General features: G+C 42.8%; 1 protein-coding gene across 1 annotated transcript in view; it reads left to right on the top strand.

Moving 5' to 3' along the window:
* Positions 1-22,500, top strand: part of rpgrip1l (RPGRIP1 like) — a 39,635-nt gene that overhangs the window by 4,883 nt on the left and 12,252 nt on the right. The window contains exons 7-22 of the mRNA XM_039809879.1: positions 444-549; positions 1,109-1,255; positions 2,530-2,603; positions 3,398-3,537; positions 3,800-3,906; positions 9,434-9,484; positions 10,121-10,315; positions 11,248-11,365; positions 12,084-12,536; positions 13,220-13,362; positions 15,645-15,975; positions 16,405-16,673; positions 17,579-17,674; positions 18,566-18,613; positions 19,063-19,210; positions 21,016-21,104. Coding sequence (XP_039665813.1) covers positions 444-549; positions 1,109-1,255; positions 2,530-2,603; positions 3,398-3,537; positions 3,800-3,906; positions 9,434-9,484; positions 10,121-10,315; positions 11,248-11,365; positions 12,084-12,536; positions 13,220-13,362; positions 15,645-15,975; positions 16,405-16,673; positions 17,579-17,674; positions 18,566-18,613; positions 19,063-19,210; positions 21,016-21,104 — 2,515 coding nt within the window. The remainder of the gene's footprint in view (positions 1-443; positions 550-1,108; positions 1,256-2,529; positions 2,604-3,397; positions 3,538-3,799; positions 3,907-9,433; positions 9,485-10,120; positions 10,316-11,247; positions 11,366-12,083; positions 12,537-13,219; positions 13,363-15,644; positions 15,976-16,404; positions 16,674-17,578; positions 17,675-18,565; positions 18,614-19,062; positions 19,211-21,015; positions 21,105-22,500) is intronic.

Raw genomic sequence — 22,500 nt, 5'->3', positions numbered from 1 at the left:
AAAGAATCATTTCAGTATTTTTCAACTTGCATCCTATTTTCCCATGCATTTGTGTGTGAGTGACTGATGTGAACAAAAACCTTGGTCCAGTATTTAGCGAGAACGCTGTAACCGGCAGTCCTGAAACAAGCTGTAATGTAGCCCTACAGGACTAATGTTCAGCAGCAGTCAGCGTCCACAAAAAGTTCTGTTTTTGCCGTTGACAGACTCTGATTATTATTCTAAGTGTCTGACAACTGCGTGCAGCTGTTTTTGTCCATTTTCAGACTGAATTCTGTAGGATTGTGTCGTGTTTCTGCAGCTTTTTGCAAACATTGTTTGACCAGAACTGTTGATTGTGTTTGTTTTGGGCCAGAGGATGGAGGTCATGCACATGTTTCTGCTCTTTAAACATTTCAGGGCTTCAGTGCACAGTAACACTTGAGTGTTGTGTTCTCTCTCAGGTCGCATGTCGACGGCAACGTGACGATGATCAAACTGCAGAAGCAGCTGGCTGAACGGGCCAACGGTGTCACAGAGCTCGAGGGGCGATTTCTACAACTGCAAGAGGTGAGAAGCTTTTACAGCTGAAGTCCTGCAGGAACAGAACCTCACAAACAATCCAATGATCAAGTCAAGTCAACTTTATTGTCAATTCTGCAATATGTGCCAGACATACAGAGCCTCCGACACATGGTGCAATAAGGACACGTACAACATGTATAATATAAAAAAAGATAAGAAATATATACAAATAAGATAAAGAAAGATAAGTTATATACAATTAAAAATGTGTACAATACAGTAATACATTCTAAATAGTGCAAAATCATGGTGATGAATCAATACTTGTATCACTTTGGGGAGCACTCTTCACCTGTTGTTTCTCCCATTAAAGAGAAGCACCAAGCCCATTGGTTCTTACTGAAGATGTACATTTTTAAAAACTATATATAAATATAAGGCGCCTGGGTAGCTCACCTGGTAGAGCGTGCACCACGTATACAGAGGGTGTATATTAGCGCGAGTCATTGTTGTGTTTTTAGAAGATATATCAGAATGAAAACAGAATATCAGCAGACTTGTTGTCCAGACTGTTTTGGCTGAAAAGTGAATGTGTGTATTTCAGAGTCAGAGGACGCTGAAGCTGAGTCACGACGCAGCGATGCAGAAGGTGGATGAGCTGTCGGCTCAGCTGAAAGACGAGCGGCTGAAGAGTTTGGACCTGGAGAAACGGCTGCAGAGCTCCACCGTATCGGGGAAGAAGCTGGAGCAGGTGACCGCCACAACCGCAACATACCGTTTAAACCAAAAGAGGTTTACAGGAACATGATTAAGTGTAAGGCCGCGTTCACACTGCCTGCGTCGGCCTTTCGACGGTCCGGCAAAAACGCAGGTCTTTGCATTCATGTTGAATGGGGGTAGTGGGTCGGGGGTGCCGCAGGGGGGACACGCCAAAAAACGCAGCGTGCGTGTGTGGTAGAGCAAGGCAAGGCAGCTTTATTTGTATAACACATTTCAGCAACAGGGCAATTCAAAGTGCTTTACATAAAACATTAAAGAGTTAAAATATGAGAATAAAAGTTACAGTGCAGTACAAGAAATTAACATTTATTTAAAGAAAGGCAACATCAAAAAGAAAAGTCTTCAGCCTGGATTTAAAAGAACTGAGAGTTGCGGCGGACCTGCAGGTTTCTGGGAGTTTGTTCCAGATATGTGGAGCATAAAAACTGAATGCTGCTTCCCCCTGTTTAGTTCTGACTCTGGGGACAACAAGCAGACCTCTCCCAGACCACCTGAGAGGTCTGGGGGGTTCATAGTGTAGCAGCAGATCAGGAATGTATTTTTGGCCCTAAAAGCGTTTAGTTATTTATAAACCAGCAACTCTTTGAGGCACTGGAAGCCAGTGTAAAGACTTCAGAACTGGAGTGCTGTGATCCACTTTCTTGGTCTTAGAGCGAGTGAGAGAGTGATTATCTTCTGTGTGTGTGTGTGTTTGTGTGTGTGTGTGTGTGTGGTTGAGTGAGAGAGTGATTATCTTTTGTGTGTGTGTGTGTGTGTGTGTGTGTGTGTGTGTGTGTGTGTGTGTGTGGTAGAGTGAGTGAGAGAGTGATTATCTTTTGTGTGTGTGTGTGTGTGTGTGTGTGTGTGTGTGTGTGTGTGTGTGTGGTAGAGTGAGTGAGAGAGTGATGGTGATTATCTCCAGAGTGAGTAGTGACTCTAGAGTGCTAGTGAGAGAACCAAAGTGTCTCCCCTGTTCTTTCTGACCACGGTGGGAAATATTTAGCAGGAGAAGTTAAGCCTCTCCCTGATCTCATGGTGTTGATGATGAACCAGGAAGTGAGTCGGGTCACAGTTGTTGCGGTCTATGTCACCGCAACATGTAGTTACATTTTTAGAGAGGTGCACGTCAGGCTACGGCGTAGGGTCTGTATCACGTACCCACGTACGTATCCACGCCGTCGATTCAACGCAGAAGCATAAATTGGCCTTTAGAGGCAACGGAAGCATCGCTGCACGAGACTCATCCCTCGTTTCCTTCTTCTGCAGCTGCAGGAGAGGATCAGTGAAGTGGAGCAGGAGCGAGATCTGCTGAAGGACAACAATGAGAAACTCATCAACAGGTAACAACAGCCTAACCCTCTAAATTCTACCAGGTGCGTCTGCAATAGCCTCCACTCAAGACAACGCTTGTGATTCTCTCGCCAGGCAGTGGTGTAGTCTACGTGATACGCAGGTACACGTACGTGTATCGACTAGGAAAGGTCAAGGATTTCCATATACCCAACTACAGAATCGCAAGGATAACGTTACTTAACAGCGATAGTTTTGTGACAGAACAGGCGTCCTGATGTGTTCTTTAAACCCCCCAAAGTAGCAGAAGTAGACTTTATATTTCAAAGTTACTGTGTTCCGTCAGATCATTTTAAGAAAACACGTGCATGCTAGAAATAGGACCGACGCCTTTTTTCACGCGACACGCAAGCGTATTGGAAGCGTTTCCAGGCAAGATAGAATAGGAAAAGATGTTTTAGCAATTTAGCAAAATCTGTTGAACTCCTTTTTATTTCAATTCTGAGAAAACAATAACATGGACTTTATTATCTCAGGAAAGGGAATTGAAATGTAAAATTATATACATCGAAATATGTGCCAACAAATGTACAAACACAAAAATATTGACAAAATTAAGTTGAAGAACATGATATTATTTAATTTTATCAATGGGAAACATACATGTGTTCAGACACGTTTATGGTGTGCAAAGACAAAGAAAACGCCATGCAGCCGCCACACAACAGAAACACCACGCTCACGCCACGCAGCCAGTGTGCAGGAGGCCTTATGGATGATACTTCCATGTCTCCACATTTCCCTGTGACGAATGTCTTTTGTCTTTGTGTGTTTGTGTTCCCAGTGCCTTCGACGTGTCTCGACAGCAGAAATGGCAGATCCAGGAGCAGCAGCTGAAGCTGCAGATCGCCCAGCTAGAGACTGCGCTGAAGGCCGACCTCGTTGACAAAAACGAAATCCTCGACAAGATTAAGGCTGAGAGAGGTTCTGCTGCTATGTTTCCCTTCAGATTATTACTGAACACATGAGGACATATGAGGAAACTATGCGATAACGTATATAGCTTAGCGATTAATCAGATATTAAAGTGTTGTCAGTTCTGCTGCTTTCAGTATTCTGCTAAAATACAACAAACTGCTTGTTGAACTTGTTGTGTAGTTTTCATGTTTAATGTTTTGGCAACAGAGCAGAGCGTAGATCATACGTTAAACTCTAAAGAAAATGGATTTTCTCCTTTCTTTTTTAGACACAAATGAGAAGCTGACAGAAGAAAATCAGAAACTTCAAATCCAGATTCTGGAGCAGAAGCAGCAGCTGGAGGAACTCAACGGCCGTTTGAAAGTCTACAGCAGGGTAAGACAATTAGATTCTAACCTTAATAATAACAATCATATATCAAGATATCATGACATATAATTTCGCTGACAGTGTTGTTGTCATTACCTAGAGTTCCTCATGGGGGTGACAGAAACTACACGCTATAGCTTTAAAGGTGCACTATGAGTTCCTGCATGGTTTCAGCGTGATTTAATTTTAGTCTCAAATCGTAGTCATCTCTCCTTGATGCGCTAGCTGCCTGGCCCCTGAACACACTGTGAAAAAGCCCGGTCTCGGGAGAAAATACAGGGCTCGTAAACATCAAACAAACACTAGGGGCACAGGCTGTGCACCAAAATACAACACACCACGTTTAGTGCTGGGCGATATGGCCAAAAAAAAATCCTGATTTAAAAAATATTAAATCCGATTTAAGATTTAAATAGATTTTTTCTCCCACTACTTAAAATCAATCTGCAGATGACAAAGAAATTGTTCAAAACAAGTTTTAACTTTATTTTATTGTGTGAGATAAAGCTGTTTTCACACATACAGGTAATTCACTTCTCGTTCCTTGCTAAAAGTTCAAATCATTTTAACGTTATTGCGCAACCTTGCCCCTATTTTCACCTGTTGCTGAGTAACGTACGTTAACATCCCGTGGTCTCTTGACTGTAGTATACCTGTACCAAGCTCCTTCGTAGTAACTAGCGGTAAAAACAAACGTCGAAGAGGAGCTCCGTGCTACAGAGCGGTGATTGCTAGTTGTTTAAGCCGCTACAGACCTCCGTCACAGTCGTATCAGCGGCTTTTAGTAGATGTGTTGAGCCGCATCAGAGTTCCTCAACACCGCCTCTGGTGCCCCGCATGGTGCTCCTTCAGGTCAGCGGTAGCTGGTGGTTCAGTTATCTGAGAATAAGTGACTCTCAGCCAGGTACAGAGCACCATGATTACGGATAAGTAAGTAATGAAACAACTAGTTATTACATACATATATATATATATATTATAATTAATGTTAGTCCCTGTCGCTGCCATGTTGTTTGTGTATCTCTATGGCAAATGCGCGGGGGGGGGGGCTGAGCATTGACATATATATAATGGACCAATAGACCCCGTTGCTCTGGACGGAGACCAGTGAAGGCTATTAGAAGCACTTTTCCGGTGATCTCTTGCTTTACTGCGCAGCCTCCAACTGACAGAAACAACGTAAATGTGACGTGAGCAACCTGTCTGAAAGTTATAAGTCTTCTGGTAGCTGTGCCAAGAGAAATCTCAATCATTCCCAATCTTACAGAGACGGAGAGCGTAGGTATATGTAAGGAGATAACATAAGCACAGGCTAATTATTGCTAACTAACATGCTAGTTAACATTAGTAATTAAACCTAAACAGCTAACGTAAGTCCAAACTGCCTGCGAGCTTCTCCTGTACTATACGGTAATTCCTCTACTGTGTGACAGTAAGTCTCGTGGTTATGACCCAATCGTTAGCCTATTGTTATAAAAGCGTCTGCTACGGAGCCATAACGTGAGCTACAAGGTAATGGAGCCTTTTATACATTGTCGTGTTTCTTTAGAAATAAACAATGGACAAATAGAGTCTTTAAACATTTCTGATGTAAAGTTATTCGCTGTCAAAGTGGCGCCAAAATGTATGCTAGTCAGTGGAATGCTAACGGGAGGTGATCTCTTTGTAGCGTCAAAATGGCGCCATAGGAGGTTCGAGTTCTGAAGCGAAGCTTACCCCCCTTGGGGCTGAGCCCGTTCGGAGCTACGGTAGCCCAGAAGGGAGCGTCGTGGATGTTAAGGAGAAAATCGATTTTCATTTAAACAAATCTACATTAACTACACATTCAAGTTAATCGACAAAATCAATTTATCGCCCAGCCCTAACCACGTTCCAGCCAATCACCGATAGGGCTGTAGCGATACACTATTCTCATGATACGATACACGATATTCAGCTCACGATACGATATAATTCGATACACTTACATCATTTTCTGAAAGATTTAAAGGGGACAGAGTGATTTTGGGGACATATTGTGAGTTTTCCATTTACTTGGATTTAATTAATTTAACTGAAAACTAAAAACATCAATTACACAATATATGTCTCTGACTGGACAGAGCGTCAACAGCTTGCAAATGCTGGACAAAATGAATCAAACGTGTTGAGAAAATTAGTTCCATTTATTGAAACAGTGCAAACTGTAGCTTACAAGCCTTTGAAAAGTAAATCAAGTGCAGTATTGCAATTAACAATGGAGAGTTAAAAAGTGCAGCAAGTGGCCTGTTCTGAACAGTTTTTTGACAGGTTATTTAGCTTGACACTGAACATATGCGGTAGCCAGTCTAGCCACCAGGTAAGTAAACATAGTACCATGGCTTCTCCAAAACATCCAATAATTCAAGTCACTAAGAAGAACATTTAAACATTTAACTTAAAATGTACCCGTCTTAGCTGAGTAGTTTAAGGCCTGTAGACCTACAAGTATATGAGGTAGCCAGTCTAGCCAGCAGAAAAAATAAGAAAAATAAACCATGGCAGCCAGCCAATAATTCAAGTCCATAGGAGCAACATTTAAGCCAACTTAAAATTGTACCCATCTTAGCAGAGTAGCTTAAGGCCTTATGTGAACACTAAACAGAAACTCTCCTCTCCACATAACTGCAGACCAAGTGATCTACATTGTCTTCAGATTTTTGTTCAGGAATAGAATCTGGTCAACCTGCTCTGGGAGAAGTGCACGTCTCTGAGCAGTGATGATATCTCCGGCGGTGGAAAAGACCCTCTCTGAGGAAACACTAGTGCCAGGGACACAGAGGTACCTTTTAGCAAGTTGTGACAAGAGTGGATACTGATACTGGTGCTCCTTCCACCAGACCAGTGGATCTTCTTTCACTTCCAGAAGATCTGCCTCCTTGTAGCGGGTCATCTGCTCCTTGGCCTCGTCCTCTTGGGTATTTGTCTTGGGTCGTGCTGCACCACCACCGTATCGTTCACCAAGAAGGGCAGCCAGTGGACAAGACGGTCTTGGATTCCTGGGTGGAGGATGCTGAACTTCAAATAAATAAACAATAAAAACAAAAACGCATTACTTATAGTTAAGCACATTCCATAATTCCTACACAGAGGTTCAGACAACACAGTGCGCTTCACTGGATAACAATGGGTGATACTGACCTCTCCTTCCATGAATTACTCTCCTTCATCTACAGCGTCTTCGTCTTCTTTAGATGCCATCCCCTCATCATCAGCATGAGCATTTGCTGTCCCCTCTTCATCCGCACTCCAAAGTGACTAAATTAAATAAGTCAACATGTAATGAAATTCATGAGCTTTTATTGTATAAATCTTTTAATTACTATATTTAATATATGCCTTTTAAACCTGGTAATATTATAGTATTTATGCTTTTTAAACTATTTAAAATGTATCTATTTTAAACTGTTAACGTTGTAGGATTTGCCTTTTAAACTTTGAACAATGCATTATTTAGGCCTATGCTTACTCTCACCAGGCGATGGCGGATAGGGTACAAGACCAAAGGTTAAACCTAGCAGTACCATCACTGCCTTACCTCTGATGGCTGCACGCTCAGTCTTGCAGCCTCTACAATCAGTCCATCATAAACTTCCTGTCTTTCATTGTCAGTCAGGAAGGGAAGACTTGAATCTTGGATCGATCGCTGAACATGCATGGAGAGTTGTCTTGAGGTCAATGTACCTCTTCTGAAGATCCCCAGCCATGGCAGCCTTCATCTCTTTTATGACTGCAGATTCACCTTCGATCGATTTCAGACTGACAGTGTGGGGGTCTTCTCCTTGGACATGTACTGTGTAGCCTCCTTCATGGGCTTCAGCGCGCTGACTACTTCTTCAGCTGTTGTCACGTCTGACTCAGTCAGTGTGCACAGATCCTTCTCGGCCTTCCTGACTTCACTCAAGAGCAGGGCTGCGCAGATGGCCGCTTGTTGCTCCAGGAATCTTTCCAACATGTCATGCGCACTATTCCACCTGTAGTTAAATAAAAGAAATATACTTTATTTATAGACCTATAGCGCCCTTCACACTTCACCGCATGGATGCACAGAATGCTGCTTTACATAAATGACAAAACAAATTAGTAATAAAAAACAAAATAAACTATTGAAACGTAACCAGACACTAACGTGGTAACCACATGCGTCATCAGCTTGTGCTCTGGTAGTCGTAGAAGCCTCTGTTTCTCTTTCAGCATGTGTTTGGCTGTGGTGCTCCATCTGAAGAAATTCACAATGCGTCTCACCCTTCCCAGCAGGCGTGCAACTGCTGTGATTTTGAGGGCACGTTGTGCAGCCAGATTTAGTGTGTGAGCATAGCATTTGACATGAAGTGTGAATGCTGCCTTCTCAGCTGCGATTGTCATATTTGACCCATTGTCAGTGACGATTACTGGATCCTTTTCTGTGATTCCCCACTCAGCGAGGGCCTTTCTCTGATGTTCTGCCAGGTTGTGTCCGGTGTGGCTCTCGGGCATGTCCCTGGTTTGTAAAACATACGTAACGAGCTCCCATTCCTCGTTGATAAAATGGGCTGTGATGGTGACATATGCTTCAGTTGTGCGCGAGGTCCAGTCGTCGCATGTCAGGGCAACTCAAATCCACGTTGGCCAGGGAGGCTTTGACGTGTGCCCTTGTCTGAGCGTACAGCCTGGGAATGCAAACCTTGGTGAGGTGTTCGGTGGGCTCGTAGGTTGGTTGTATTTTCCAGAGAATTTCACGTTTGCATCACACAGCTTGCAAACCGCGATGCTTTTGTCTAAGTCGCCGCTTTCCTTCTTCTTTTTTAACCCAAAGTGCTCCTACACATCTGCTTTTAATCATGAAGGTGCTGGATTTATATTCACCGCCATTTTCTTGAATCTCCACGCTCTGACTCCGTAAACAGGAAGAGGTAGGCGTCTGTGTAAAGGGAATTTGAATGGGACTTATGTATCGATGCTCGCGGCTTAAAAAACGATACTTTCTTGGGAAAACAAAATATAGATTTATTTCGAAGAATCGATAAAATTGCTCAGCCTTAATCACTGACAAGATGTTGGGGGAGGGGGTGCTTTTAGAGCAGCAGCCTTAATTTCAGTAAAAAAGACGCACTAACCCCCACCCCCTCCCCCAACCATCTTGTCGGTGATTGGCTGGAACGTGGTTTGTTGTATTTTGGTGCACAGCCTGTGCCCCTAGTGTTTGTTTGACGTTTACGAGCCCTGTGTTGTCTCCCGAGACCGGGCTTTTTCACAGTGTGTTCAGGGGGCAGGCAGCTAGCGGATCAAGGAGCGATGACTACGATTTGAGACAAAAATGAAATTACGCTGAAACCATGCAGGAACTCATAGTGCTCCTTTAAGTGAAACCTACAGAAACTCTGGATGTATTTGGTCAAGATATTCTCCATTTCGCCCAGCCCTAGTGTCCCGATCTGATACTTGTATTTGCTAAGATAATAAAGCTGCACACCGCACACACAAACTATGTCAACTTAAACTTTTTGAAAAGTGGAATGCGATCTTGTTGTTAAAGGAGAAGGACTACGACGCGGCCGAACTCACGGAGGCGCTGCTGCTCATTAAGGTAAGAAAATATAAAGTATGTTAAACTGAGCTTTGATAGACGATGATGGGGGTCTATATGTCACGGTTCAACGCTATGGTTTTTATTCACTTGTCCGGTCGGTTAAGTAAAAAAATTAATTCTACTTGCACAAAGTACATTTTTTACTTTTTTACTTGCCCCTATTCAAGTTATTTTCCTGAGAAAAACGTCAAAAATTTTTGAAAATAAAAAAAAAGTCAAAAAATATTGAAAGAAAAGGCTTCTGAAAAAAAACGTCCTAAAAAGTGTAAAAAAAAATACTTTAAAATACGGTCAAAAAGCATAAAAAAGTTCCACAAAAAAATTTCAAATGACTCTTAATCGATTATCAGAATAGTTCACTCTGTTTATTTGTTCACATGTATTTTATTCACTTAGTTTTTTTTAATCACTTTTTGTTACTTACACCCTGTAAATGGTAAATAACAATAGTATGTTGTGAATATTGAATGATGAATGTAATCAAATAGGCTTTTACATTCAGAAAATCCCTCCTCTTTTGGTCAATTCACATGCATTTTTACTGCTCCCTTTTTAACAATTTGTGTAACTTCGACCCCTCAGACACCGCGACTTCCTCCTGATCTTTAAGTCTAAACTTTGTCCCCCCATCAGAAGCGTAAAACCCAGAGGAGCGGCGATCTGGGCTTCCTGAAGGAGGTGGAGGACGTAGCGAGCGGCGGCGCTGGCGATGGCAGCACGGAGAGGGCCGTCCGAGAGCTGCGAGCCGCTCACGCCGAAACCATCCAGGAACTGGAGAAGACCAGAAACATCCTCAGCATGGAGAGCAAGATCAGCAAAGACTACAAGGTGGAGAGGGTTACAAACACTTTATATCTTTCTTTTTTTATCCTCCTTTTATACTGTATACATTTTCATTTTTATGAGCAGATTTTTTTGACCAAACTAACTGACAGCCTGCGATCAATACGAGAAAAAATCATGAGCCTATTTAACTCCGTTACACTTATATCAATTCAAAGAAAATTCAACTAACATATGATTTGACAATTTTATTACTGAGCTCTTCCAGACATTTTTATAAAAAAAGAATAAATATAAAGGGGAATCTCACAGAGGATATGTATCGATATATTCACTTTGCACGTATAATATTAGATCGTGGATTAGTGAATCAATGTATATTGATCCAGATTGATATCTCGTTACCGTTACAGCCCTAGTTGGACAGCGTTCAGGAAAGAAAAGTGCTGCCATAAGGTTTTCTCTTCCGTGTCTGCCCTTCACAATAAAAGCACAGCTTAAATTCACTCAGGCGTTTTAAACGGGCACTGTACTAGCAGCGTTTTCCTGCGTAGAAGAAGATTTATAGCCAGCGCCAAATAAAAATCACCAGCACCAAAACGTCAGATTTTCAGCAGCCAGCGCGTTTTTAACATCACTGATGATTTATTGATCCATAGAGAGCCAAACGTTCTCCTTGGGGGAGAAAAGTTACTTTAGGGGTCCAGTGTATCGGTGGCCCTGTCCCGGATGTAAAAGCACTCTTACTGGACTACTGAATATGATGATATTCCATTACATTTTGTATTTTGAATTGTTACCTGCCACAAGAATTTTGTGTTTTTTTGATACGTACATAATAGACTTCTAATGCATAAATGTTTTTACCATAAATTGGTGCCTAAAAATTTATCAGAATGCAGGAAATGAAGTCTTTGATGCTCAACATGTCCTGTGAGTTTGTTGTGAATCTCTTCTCTTACTGTTTATGTTATGAGGCGGAGCTGGAGGTTGTGTTGAAGAAGATGGACGGTAACAAAGTGGAGTATGAGCAGAAGCTGGAGCGACAGGCTGCTCTGCTCGACACCAGGGCCGCCAAGATCAAGAAACTGGAAGGTAGGGAAGTTTTTAATCTGACTGATAGCTGACCCACGTTAACTCACAAGCTGGCAACTAGGGCTGCATGAACTATCGACTCAGTATCGTGATTGCGATATCACGTTGCGCAATATTATATCGAAAGTGTCGCGATAAGTATGCAATATTTTGTGGAGTGCTGCGTCCCGTCCGTTGGCTGTGTGGCTTAGTTGTATTTGATTCTAGAAAACCAGAGATGCACTCCCTTTTAACTGTCACACATGTCATCACCCAGACTCTTTCACTGGTAAACTGAATGCAGTCTAGAGGTGGATGAATAAGGTCTTTGTCATCATGTTTGTTTGTTTTGTCAATGTATATGTCACCATTATGTTACCTTTTAATGTATAGTGAATGAGTGCTGTGTGCCTGCTGGCTGTCTCTATGTTAGTCCTATGTCACCTGCCTAGGGACTGCAGATGAAAAGTAGTTATTTTTACTAATTCTGGCATATTCACATGGTGTTTTTAAACAACAATGTTATAAATATGCATGGTCCCTATCAAATAAACCAATAAAATAAACACGTTACACACTGGACCTTTTTAAGAATATGGTTAAAATGATCAATAATGAAAAATGACTAAATGTAGCTGTGATCTCTACATCCAGTCATCTCACATCTCAATTTAAAGTAGCCCTATTTCCATCCTTCATAGTCTCAAACTTTCTTTTTTTCCCCCCTGCTGCTCCTCAGCTCAGCTCCGAGACATTGCCTACGGCACCAAAACCTTCGTCTCCAAACAGGACGTCACCGAGGAAGACGAGGCCGACAGGTTTGATGAAAGTCTTCGCCTGGAGAGCGGAGAGAACCTTATGGAGCTTCAGATAGTCAGCGCCGCGCTGTCTCCGTCCGCCCTGCAGGCCCTGGGTGATGGCGAACCCTCCACCTTCTGCACCTACGCCTTCTATCACTTTGAGCTGCACGCCACGCCGGTGGCGGCGGGCCGGACGCCGGCGTACGGCTTCACGTCCCAGTACGTGGTGAGTGTGGACGAGCTCTTCCTGGAGTATCTGCAGCGAGGCTGCGTGAGCGTGGAGCTGCACCAGGCGCTCGGTCTGGACTGGAGGACGCTGGCCAGAGCGCAGATTAGGCTGCAGGCGCTCTTGGAGCGAGACGGGAAAGTCCACGGGACTGCGCCGCTGGTCGGTGAGTGAGAACAGATCAAACTAACCAATCCCATGTTGGCCGGAAGTAGGGCTGGGCAATATATCGATATTATATCGTGATATGAGACTAGATATTGTCTTAGATTTTGGATATCGTAATATCGTGATATGACATGAGTGTCTTTTCCTGGTTGTAAAGTACAGAGATGTACTTTTCTGAACTTACCAGACTGTTCTAGCTGTTCTGTTATTTGCCTTTACCCACTTAGACATTATGTCCACATTACTGATGATTATTTATCTAATATCTAAGTGTGGAGATATTTTGTTAAAGCCCCAATTGTCAACCCTAGAATATCGCCGCAATATCAATATCGAGGTATTTGGTCAAGAATATGGTGATATCTGATTTTCTCCATATCGCCCAGCCCTAGCCGGAAGCCAGAGAATTTTACTAAACTGTGAAAGAAATAAACCTGTTTGAGTCAGTCATGGCCGAGCACGTGAAAACCGGCCAATTCTGGTCACCAGCCGCTCTATCGGTGCAGAAAAGGAATCTGTCAGGAGCAAAGGAGTTTGCCAGGCCTAGAAAGAAACACAACGCCACTCATAAAGTAAAAAAAGAAAGAAAGTTTAGTTAGTATTTCTCCTGTTTATTTAAAAACTTTCTAAGCTGTTGCAGACCTTTGCAGATATTAAATCCCGTTTGTAACTGTGTGTCAGGAGCGTCCGATGATTCCCGGTCCTTTGGCTCCGTGGATTACTGGCTGCAGCTGAGGCTCCCGATGACAGAGACCATCCGTCTGTATAAAGAGAAGCTGAAGGCTGCGGGCTACAGCCACACCGCTTTGAACCAGGACGCACAGGTACCTACAGGAGAAAACTACACTCTGTCACAGTGTGGGTTGTACTACAACAGTTCTAATTGTTTTTAGCAAAGTTGCTGCGTTCCCAGATCTTTATTTGGTGTGTAGAAATGATCATAACTGATTTGCCGGAGCTCCAAAAATAAAACCCATGTTGTGATAAACTGTAGTTTTACTTTACTTTACTGTATCTTTTATCTTACTTTTACTTTTTTTGCTGGCAGGTTTCTCTGTAGAGCCCCCCCTACAGCTTCGGAATAGATATTTGGCAACACTGTAAAAACTCCCTCGGTCAGTCTGCCGTTTCCTCTTTCTCTGTTCCTCCGACAATGCTTTCCGAGCTTTCTGCTTCTTTTTTGCCGGCTCAGCCATGACGACAGTGTGAAAAACTCCCTCACTGTGTGCAGTGCCGTGAAGCAATTCGTTACATGGCGAGACGTGATATCACGTGATACAGTGCCTTGCGAAAGTATTCGGCCCCCTTAAACTTTTCGACCTTTTGCCACATTTCAGGCTTCAAACATAAAGATATAAAACTGTAATTTTTTGTGAAGAATGAACAACAAGTGGGACACAATCATGAAGTGGAACGAAATTTATTGGATATTTCAAACTTTTTTAACAAATAAAAAACTGAAAAATTGGGCGTGCAAAATTATTCAGCCCCTTTACTTTCAGTGCAGCAAACTCTCTCCAGAAGTTCAGTGAGGATCTCTGAATGATCCAATGTTGACCTAAATGACTAATGATGATAAATAGAATCCAGCTGTGTGTAATCAAGTCTCCGTATAAATGCACCTGCTCTGTGATAGTCTCAGAGGTCCGTGTAAAGCGCAGAGAGCATCATGAAGAACAAGGAACACACCAGGCAGGTCCGAGATACTGTTGTGGAGAAGTTTAAAGCCGGATTTGGATACAAAAAGATTTCCCAAGCTTTAAACATCCCAAGGAGCACTGTGCAAGCGATAATATTGAAATGGAAGGAGTATCAGACCACTACAAATCTACGAAGACCCGGCCGTCCCTCTAAACTTTCAGCTCATACAATGAGAAGACTGATCAGAGATGCAGCCAAGAGGCCCATGATCACTCTGGATGAACTGCAGAGATCTACAGCTGAGGTGGGAGACTCTGTCCATAGGACAACAATCAGTCATATACTGCACAAATCTGGACTTTATGGAAGAGATAATGGATTATGGATTTCTTAAAGATATCCATAAAAAGTGTTGTTTAAGTTTGTCACAAGCCACCTGGGAGACACTCCAAACATGTGGAAGAAGGTGCTCTGGTCAGATGAAACCAAAATCGAACTTTTTGGCAACAATGCAAAATGTTATGTTTGGCGTAAAAGCAACACAGCTCATCACCCTGAACACACCATCCCCACTGTCAAACATGGTGGTGGCAGCATCATGGTTTGGGCCTGCTTTTCTTCAGCAGGGACAGGGAAGATGGTTAAAATTGATGGGAAGATGGATGGAGCCAAATACAGGACCATTCTGGAAGAAAACCTGATGGAGTCTGCAAAAGACCTGAGACTGGGATGGAGATTTGTCTTCCAACAAGACAATGATCCAAAACATAAAGCAAGATCTACAATGGAATGGTTCACAAATAAACATATCCAGGTGTTAGAATGGCCAAGTCAAAGTCCAGACCTGAATCCAATCGAGAATCTGTGGAAAGAACTGAAAACTGCTGTTCACAAACGCTCTCCATCCAACCTCACTGAGCTCGAGCTGTTTTGCAAGGAGGAATGGGCAAAAATGTCAGTCTCTCGATGTGCAAAACTGATAGAGACATACCCCAAGCGACTTACAGCTGTAATCGCAGCAAAAGGTGGCGCTACAAAGTATTAACTGAAGGGGGCTGAATAATTTTGCACGCCCAATATTTCAGTTTTTTATTTGTTTAAAAGGTTTGAAATATCCAATAAATTTCGTTCCACTTCATGATTGTGTCCCACTTGTTGTTGATTCTTCACAAAAAATTACAGTTTTATATCTTTATGTTTGAGGCCTGAAATGTGGCAAAAGGTCGAAAAGTTCAAGGGGGCCGAATACTTTCGCAAGGCACCGTACTTCCTGACGCTGAGTTGCGAGGGTGGTTTTTCCGCTCACAGGCGCTAGGGGGGAGTGAGACGAACACCATTCAACCCGAAAAAAGTCATATAACCATTCCAATGACTCTTAAGCTGTTCAGTTAAGGTAAATTAAGCTAAACAAACTGCATAGTTCCCCTTTAACATAAACCCTTTGATTGTTTTCTGCCAACTGCAGCCGCCTGGCGTCTGGAACGAGCTCTACGTCACGGTGCAACGCTGCAGAGACCTAAAGACGCCCAGACTCTCAGAGCAGCCGAGCCCCTACGTGGTTTACAAGTTCTTTGACTTCCCCGACTACCCGACCGACACCGTCCACGACTGCTACGAGCCGCGCTTCAACGACCTCAAGTCCTTCTCCATCCCGATGGACGCGGGTCTGGATCGCTACCTGAAGTCTGAGGTCCTTCGGCTCTACGTGTTCGACTACAAAGAGGAGCAGATGGACACGTACGTGGGGAAGGCCGCCGTGCCTCTGGCGTCGCTTGCCCAGGGCGAAGAGATCAACGGTGAGTTGTGTTACGCTGCGTTCAGAACAAAGAGATAGGATTCTCCGCTGGGTTGTGTGGCTGGGGGGGGAGTGTCCTGTTGTGTTCTTTAACCCAACAGGGTAGCACAAGTAGACTTTCTATTTCACAGTTCCTGTTTTCCATCAGGTGGTTTATAGATCTCACTTGAAAGCAGCTTCATTTCCCGGAGAAAGAAAAGAGATGGAGGGACTGAGGAAACACAGAGAGAGACAAAGCGAGAGACAGGAAGAGAGAAGGCAGAGATAGAGAGAGAGAGAAGGCAGAGAGAGAGAGAGAGAGAGAGAGAGAGACAGACAGACAGACAGAGAGAAGGCAGAGAGAGAGAGAGAAGGCAGAGAGAGAGACAGAGAGAAGGCAGAGAGAGAGAGAGAGAAGCTAGTGCGATTATTTGTCTCGTTTGTCCCTCAGGTGTGTTTTTGCTGACGGATCCCTCCGGTCTCCCCGCCGGAAACATTGAAGTGACGCTGAAGTGGAAGTCCCCTTACCTCCCTCCACCCGGCTCCGTCGGGACTGTCGAAGAGCAAAAGTTCATCCCGAAAGAGAAAGAAAGCAAGCAAACACAACAGCACAGAGTGGAGGAAAAGAAGAAAGAGACACATGTTGCTGAGACGCCGCAAAAAGAAGACAAACACCTTTTTCATCAGCCCATCTCGCTCCCTACATCTGCTGCGTCTAAGGTCAGGAGATGCATTCATATGAAACCGATCCAACAGAAGTCTTAACAAGCCCAAGATATACTGCTCTCTAAATCATTTTAATGTTTTAAAGGACAATTCCGGTGCAAAATGACCCTAGGGGGTTAATAACATACGTGTACCGAGTCGACCGTTCTCTGGGACATGTTTTCATGCTAATCTAATGTGTCTCTCGCTTTAAATAAGCTACCGCTGATTAGCTTATAACGCTAGTAGTCGGGACCACGAGCGCCGTGCAACCAGTAACCAGTAACGTAGCTCAAGCAGGGCGTTCGTGGTTCAACTGGTCATGACTGTATTCCCAAGACGGCCCCCGCATGTAAACGAAATGTAAATGAACGCCACTGTCTTTATAATCTGTCTTTTTAATAAACTGTCTGTATACTTACAGAGTTCTCAATGCTTGTGTTTACATGTAGGGACCTCATGATGCTACCGTGGAAGTTTTGGTGATATTTTGAGCCTTGTTAGTGGTGGAGAAATAGAGATTTACCCTCTGCCCCGAAGGCTAGCGTTAGCAGCTAACCACCGGTTTACGGTATCTAGTTTAAAGCTAGAGACACATTAGATTACCATGACAACATGTCCCAGAGAACGGTCTCAGTACACATGTTTTATTAACCCCCTAGGGTCATTTTGCAGCAGAATTGTCCTTTAACCTTTAAAGTACGGCTGTAAGAAATGTACGCGATAACACGTTAACGCAAATTCCTTTTAATGCCACAATGCGTTTTTTACATGCAATTAAAGAACGTGTTTTAACTATGGACAATCATGAGATTAATTGTGATTACATATTTTAATCGATTTCAAGATGAACAGCCCTACTTTAAAGGTGTATTCCTAAAAACGTTATTCCTTTTATGTGAATGTTTTCTGCCCGTCAGGCCCCGCTGCCAAAACTCAGACAGAGGACCAAACTAAAGGACGGACCAGCTGCCAAAAAGGTCACGTTTATAGAAAGCTCAGCTACAGACGCCCAGGTGAGACCTTTAGGCCTCCTGCACACTGGCTGCGTGGCGTGAGCGTGGCGTTTCTGTTGCGTTGCGTGGCGTTTTCTAATCCTTACACACCAGAAACGTGTCTGACACGGCGCTGCTGCTGCTGCTGCTGCTGCTGCTAGCCTCGTCTGTACACATGTATGTTTCTCATTGATAAAATGAAATAATAGCATGTTCTTCAACTTTATTTTGTCAAAATGTTTGTGTTTGCACATATTTTGATATATATATTTTTATATTTCAATTCCCTTTCCTGAGATAATAAAGTCCTTGTTATGGTTTTATCAGAATCCAATTGAAATACACTTTAAAAAGGAGTTCAACAGATTTTGCTAAATTGTTAAAATGTTAAAAGCATAGGCTATCCTGCAGTCCAGCATCCCCCTTTCTTTCCCTGATTAAAATGACATCTTTTCATATTCTATGTTGCCTGGAAACGCTTCCAACTTGCGTGTCACGTGAAAAATAGGCGTCGGTCCTATTTCTAGCATGCACACGTTTTCTGAGACGTGTGTGTCACACAGGTAAGTGTGTAAGCTCTAACCTGTTACCATGGGAGCCCAAATAAACACGGACACGCCACGCAGCCTTTTTTTATGTTTTCTTGGAACTTCCACCAAACTCTGAAACCTTAAAATCAACTTGATAACTCTGTCTGTCTCTCTGTGTCTGTCTCTCTGTGTCTGTCTCTCTCTCTCTGTCTCTCTCGCTCTTTATTTTTCTCTCTCTCTATCTGTCTGTCTGTCTCTCTCTCTCTCTTTGTGATTGTTCTGCGATCTGTATTGATTGTGATTTGATAGTATTGAGTATTGAGAATAAAACCCTTGTAAGACAGTACATCTGTTGAATGTTTCTCTTCTTCTGTCCGGTCAGGTTGGTGAGCGAGAGACGAGACAGACGCCAGTCTCACCTGTTGTGAAGGTAAACCTCCAGGATTGGACGGCTGACAAACCATAAAGATTCTTCAGAATATCCCCTATAAATCATACGACGACAATAATAATAATAAAAGAAACTTAAACTGGTTTTTACTGTGTTCTTTTTCATGTTTTTGTTGTGTTATCTTTGATTGTTCAGCACTTTAGTCGACTGTTTATGTTTCTTTGGTTTTTATGTTTGTAGCTTTTTTTATTAATTTTTTTGTGGCTTTTTTCTGAACTTTTTGGCGCTTTTGTTCCAACATTTCTGCCTCTTTTACCCATGTTTTTGTCAGACTAGAGTAAGAGAGTACTTCAATTTACTCCAAGCATTTCGCTTAAGAGCAGCACTTCAGTCAACTTTTTTTAAATCTGCTTTTTCTCAATACTGAGCGGCTTGCTTTAAGTTATCCCTTTTTATTTCATACGTGATGGATGTTCTGTGTTTTGCAGGTTTTGTCCGAGGCGAGTCGGGCTGCTCAAAGCACCGCAGAGGAAGAAGAAGAAGAAGAAGAGTCTCACTTCTCTGAAGGTCAGCTGATCCCGGCCAGCTCTCAGTCGTTCTCCGACGACTCTGAAATCTCAGAGGAAATTACAGAAGGTAAGGAAACACACACACACAGAGAAACACACACACACACACACACACACACACACACACACACACACAGAAAAACAACGCACACACACACACACACACACACACACAACACACACACACACAGAGAAAGAAACACACACAGAGAGAAACACACATACAGAGATACACACACACACACAGACACAGATAAATACACACACACAGATAAACACACACAGAAACACAGACCGACAGAAACACACACATACACACAGAGACACACACACACACTGGGATACAGTCCTTCTGGTTTAATTAACCTGAATATAAAACTGTTAAATAATGGATGTTTTGTGTCCACTTTGACACTAAAGTCTTTGTTTTCCAACAAGGATTTATTTCTGGTTCTGTTTGCTCTGTCATAAAGGTGCAAATGTTGTTGTTTTCTCCGATGTTTCCTGAGCAGAAGAGACCAAAATCTTTAATGTGGCTGCCAATAATCTTTGGAGCAGCCTTCATAAATGTTAAAGGTATAACTTCAGTATTGTTCAACCTGGACCCTGTTTCCCCAAGTGACTGTTGAGAAAAGATTTGTTTTAAACTGGTCCAGTATTAAACCAGAACCAAGCTGACTAATGTTCAGCAGCAGTTAGCGTCCACTAAAAGTTTTGTTGTTGCTGCTGACAGATAGAGATAGACCTTTTAGTTAAAGAGTAAGATCCTTTTAGTTTAACATGAAACAGCCCCGAAATCACCATCACCAAACTCCACCAGACTCCATGTAAATAATCAGGACTTTTAGCGTGTATAGAGCCAGCATATCTCCACCAGACTCCATGTAAATAATCAGGACTTTTAGCGTGTATAGAGCCAGCATATTTCCACCAGACTCCATGTTAATAATCAGGACTTTTAGCGTGTATAGAGCCAGCATATTTCCACCAGACTCCATGTAAATAATCAGGACTTTTAGTGTGTATAGAGCCAGCATATTTCCACCAGACTCCATGTAAATAATCAGGACTTTTAGCGTGTATAGAGCCAGCATATCTCCACCAGACTCCATGTAAATAATCAGGACTTTTAGCGTGTATAGAGCCAGCATATTTCCACCAGACTCCATGTAAATAATCAGGACTTTTAGCGTGTATAGAGCCAGCATATTTCCACCAGACTCCATGTAAATAATCAGGACTTTTAGCGTGTATAGAGCCAGCATATTTCCACCAGACTCCATGTAAATAATCAGGACTTTTAGCGTGTATAGAGCCAGCATATCTCCACCAGACTCCATGTAAATAATCAGGACTTTTAGCGTGTATAGAGCCAGCATATCTCCACATGTAAATGGGTGAATTAAGAGTTTATTTCAACCAAACCAGAGTGGTGATTGTTGGAACAGTGGAAAGATGAACCAAGACGGCTTTTGGTAGTTTTATTTAGTTTCTGTCCACATTGAATGAAGTGTGTTTTACGATGATAAAAGTCCTGATTATTTACATGGAGTCTGGTGGGTTAGTGGACTCTTAACAGCTGCTGAACATTAGTCCTGTAGTCTTCTTGTTTAATACTGGACCAGTTTCCGAGATTGTTGTTCCATTAGACACTCAGACATGCAAACATGGAGACAGAGAGTCCAGGGTGAAAAAATACAAAGTTACCTTTAATATCAGCGGACATCCTGATGCCAAACACAATTTAGGAAAACAATGTCTTTAAATGTTTATCGTTTGCTTTGTACTTTGTATTTTTTAAAGAGACGCTCTGAGCTCTCGGTCTTCCTTTATTGTTCCAAATGATTTATTTTATGTCCCGGTTGGATCCAGATGTGGAGGCGTCCCCGAGAGATCCGAGTGAATCCACTCAGTCGGACAGCGATGACTGCATCGTTCACGGGCAGACGGCCGGGAGGAAGGTCAGTGTTTCCCACACATAGACTATTGTGTGGCGGTCCGCCTCACTATCAACACCGGCTGCTGCTCATTGTGTTTCAGTATTATTATTATTTTTTAAACGCTACTTAAAATACGTTCTTCTGCATTTCATTTCCCTGCCCTCCTCCGTCTCTCTGTCACTTGTGTCTCGCTCACACACACACACACACACACACACACACACACACACACAAACAGCTCCTCCCACCGTGCGGCATTGGGTTTTTTAAGCCCCCAAACGTCACCTTACAGGCACCGCGGCAATGGTTATGTCAAAGAACTTCTAATATATCAAGAAGTTCCACTCCCTCGTTACTTCCGGGTTCTGAACTGGTTGCAGTTCCACCAGAGTTCCATATAGGGGGCGCTCACAGGCCAGTGCAGAATGAATGGGGCTCTATGGAGCTATACCCCTCAAAACCCATTTTTCTCAGGATATAACTTTTTGTCTAGTAACTTGAATCTTGCATTCGAAAGGGGAGGCTAAAAAAATACACTCTGCTGGGTGTTAGATTTTTTTAAAGTCACTTTTTTGTTCTAAAAAGCCTTTTTAAAATGTCAATGACGTCATACACCTATACGGCCAGAGATACTGCTTTACGGCAAGCTCTGAGTCGCTTCCTTTGTTCTCTCGAGGCATCGACAACACAGCTGATAGGTTAGACTCTCTCTGTTAATACAACACAGCTGATAGGTTAGTCTCTCTCTGTTAATACAACACAGCTGATAGGTTAGACTCTGTTAATACAACACAGCTGATAGGTTAGTCTCTCTGTTAATACAACACAGCTGATAGGTTAGTCTCTCTGTTAATACAACACAGCTGATAGTTTAGACTCTGTTAATACAACACAGCTGATAGGTTAGACTCTGTTAATACAACACAGCTGATAGGTTAGACTCTGTTAATACAACACAGCTGATAGTTTAGACTCTGTTAATACAACACAGCTGATAGGTTAGACTCTGTTAATATAACACAGCTGATAGGTTAGACTCTGTTAATACAACACAGCTGATAGGTTAGACTCTCTCTGTTAATACACGTGCTAGAAAGAGGTTTGCTGATGTTTTAAAGACCACACCGAAATATTCACTCTGATATTCAGGCTCTGCTTCAGATGCCGTCAAGCTGGCTCGCTGATCGTAATCACTCCTTCACTGACCAATCAGCATTCATTAGCAGAATGCTAGCATGTTATGGGCAACAACGAGTCACCCTGTAAGAAATCAAAAGGACATAAGTACTCGTTCATTCAACTTTTGACCTATAACCCATGTTGAACTTGCAAAATCTACAATCAAATCTGAGGTTTCTCAACGACAATCGGGCGAAAGAGACAAATTTAGCCGTCTAGCTCCATAGAGTCCCATTCA

This window comes from Perca fluviatilis, chromosome 8, assembly GCF_010015445.1.
Source record: "Perca fluviatilis chromosome 8, GENO_Pfluv_1.0, whole genome shotgun sequence".
NCBI lineage: Eukaryota > Metazoa > Chordata > Actinopteri > Perciformes > Percidae > Perca > Perca fluviatilis.
This window is presented reverse-complemented; position numbering and strand designations above follow the sequence as displayed.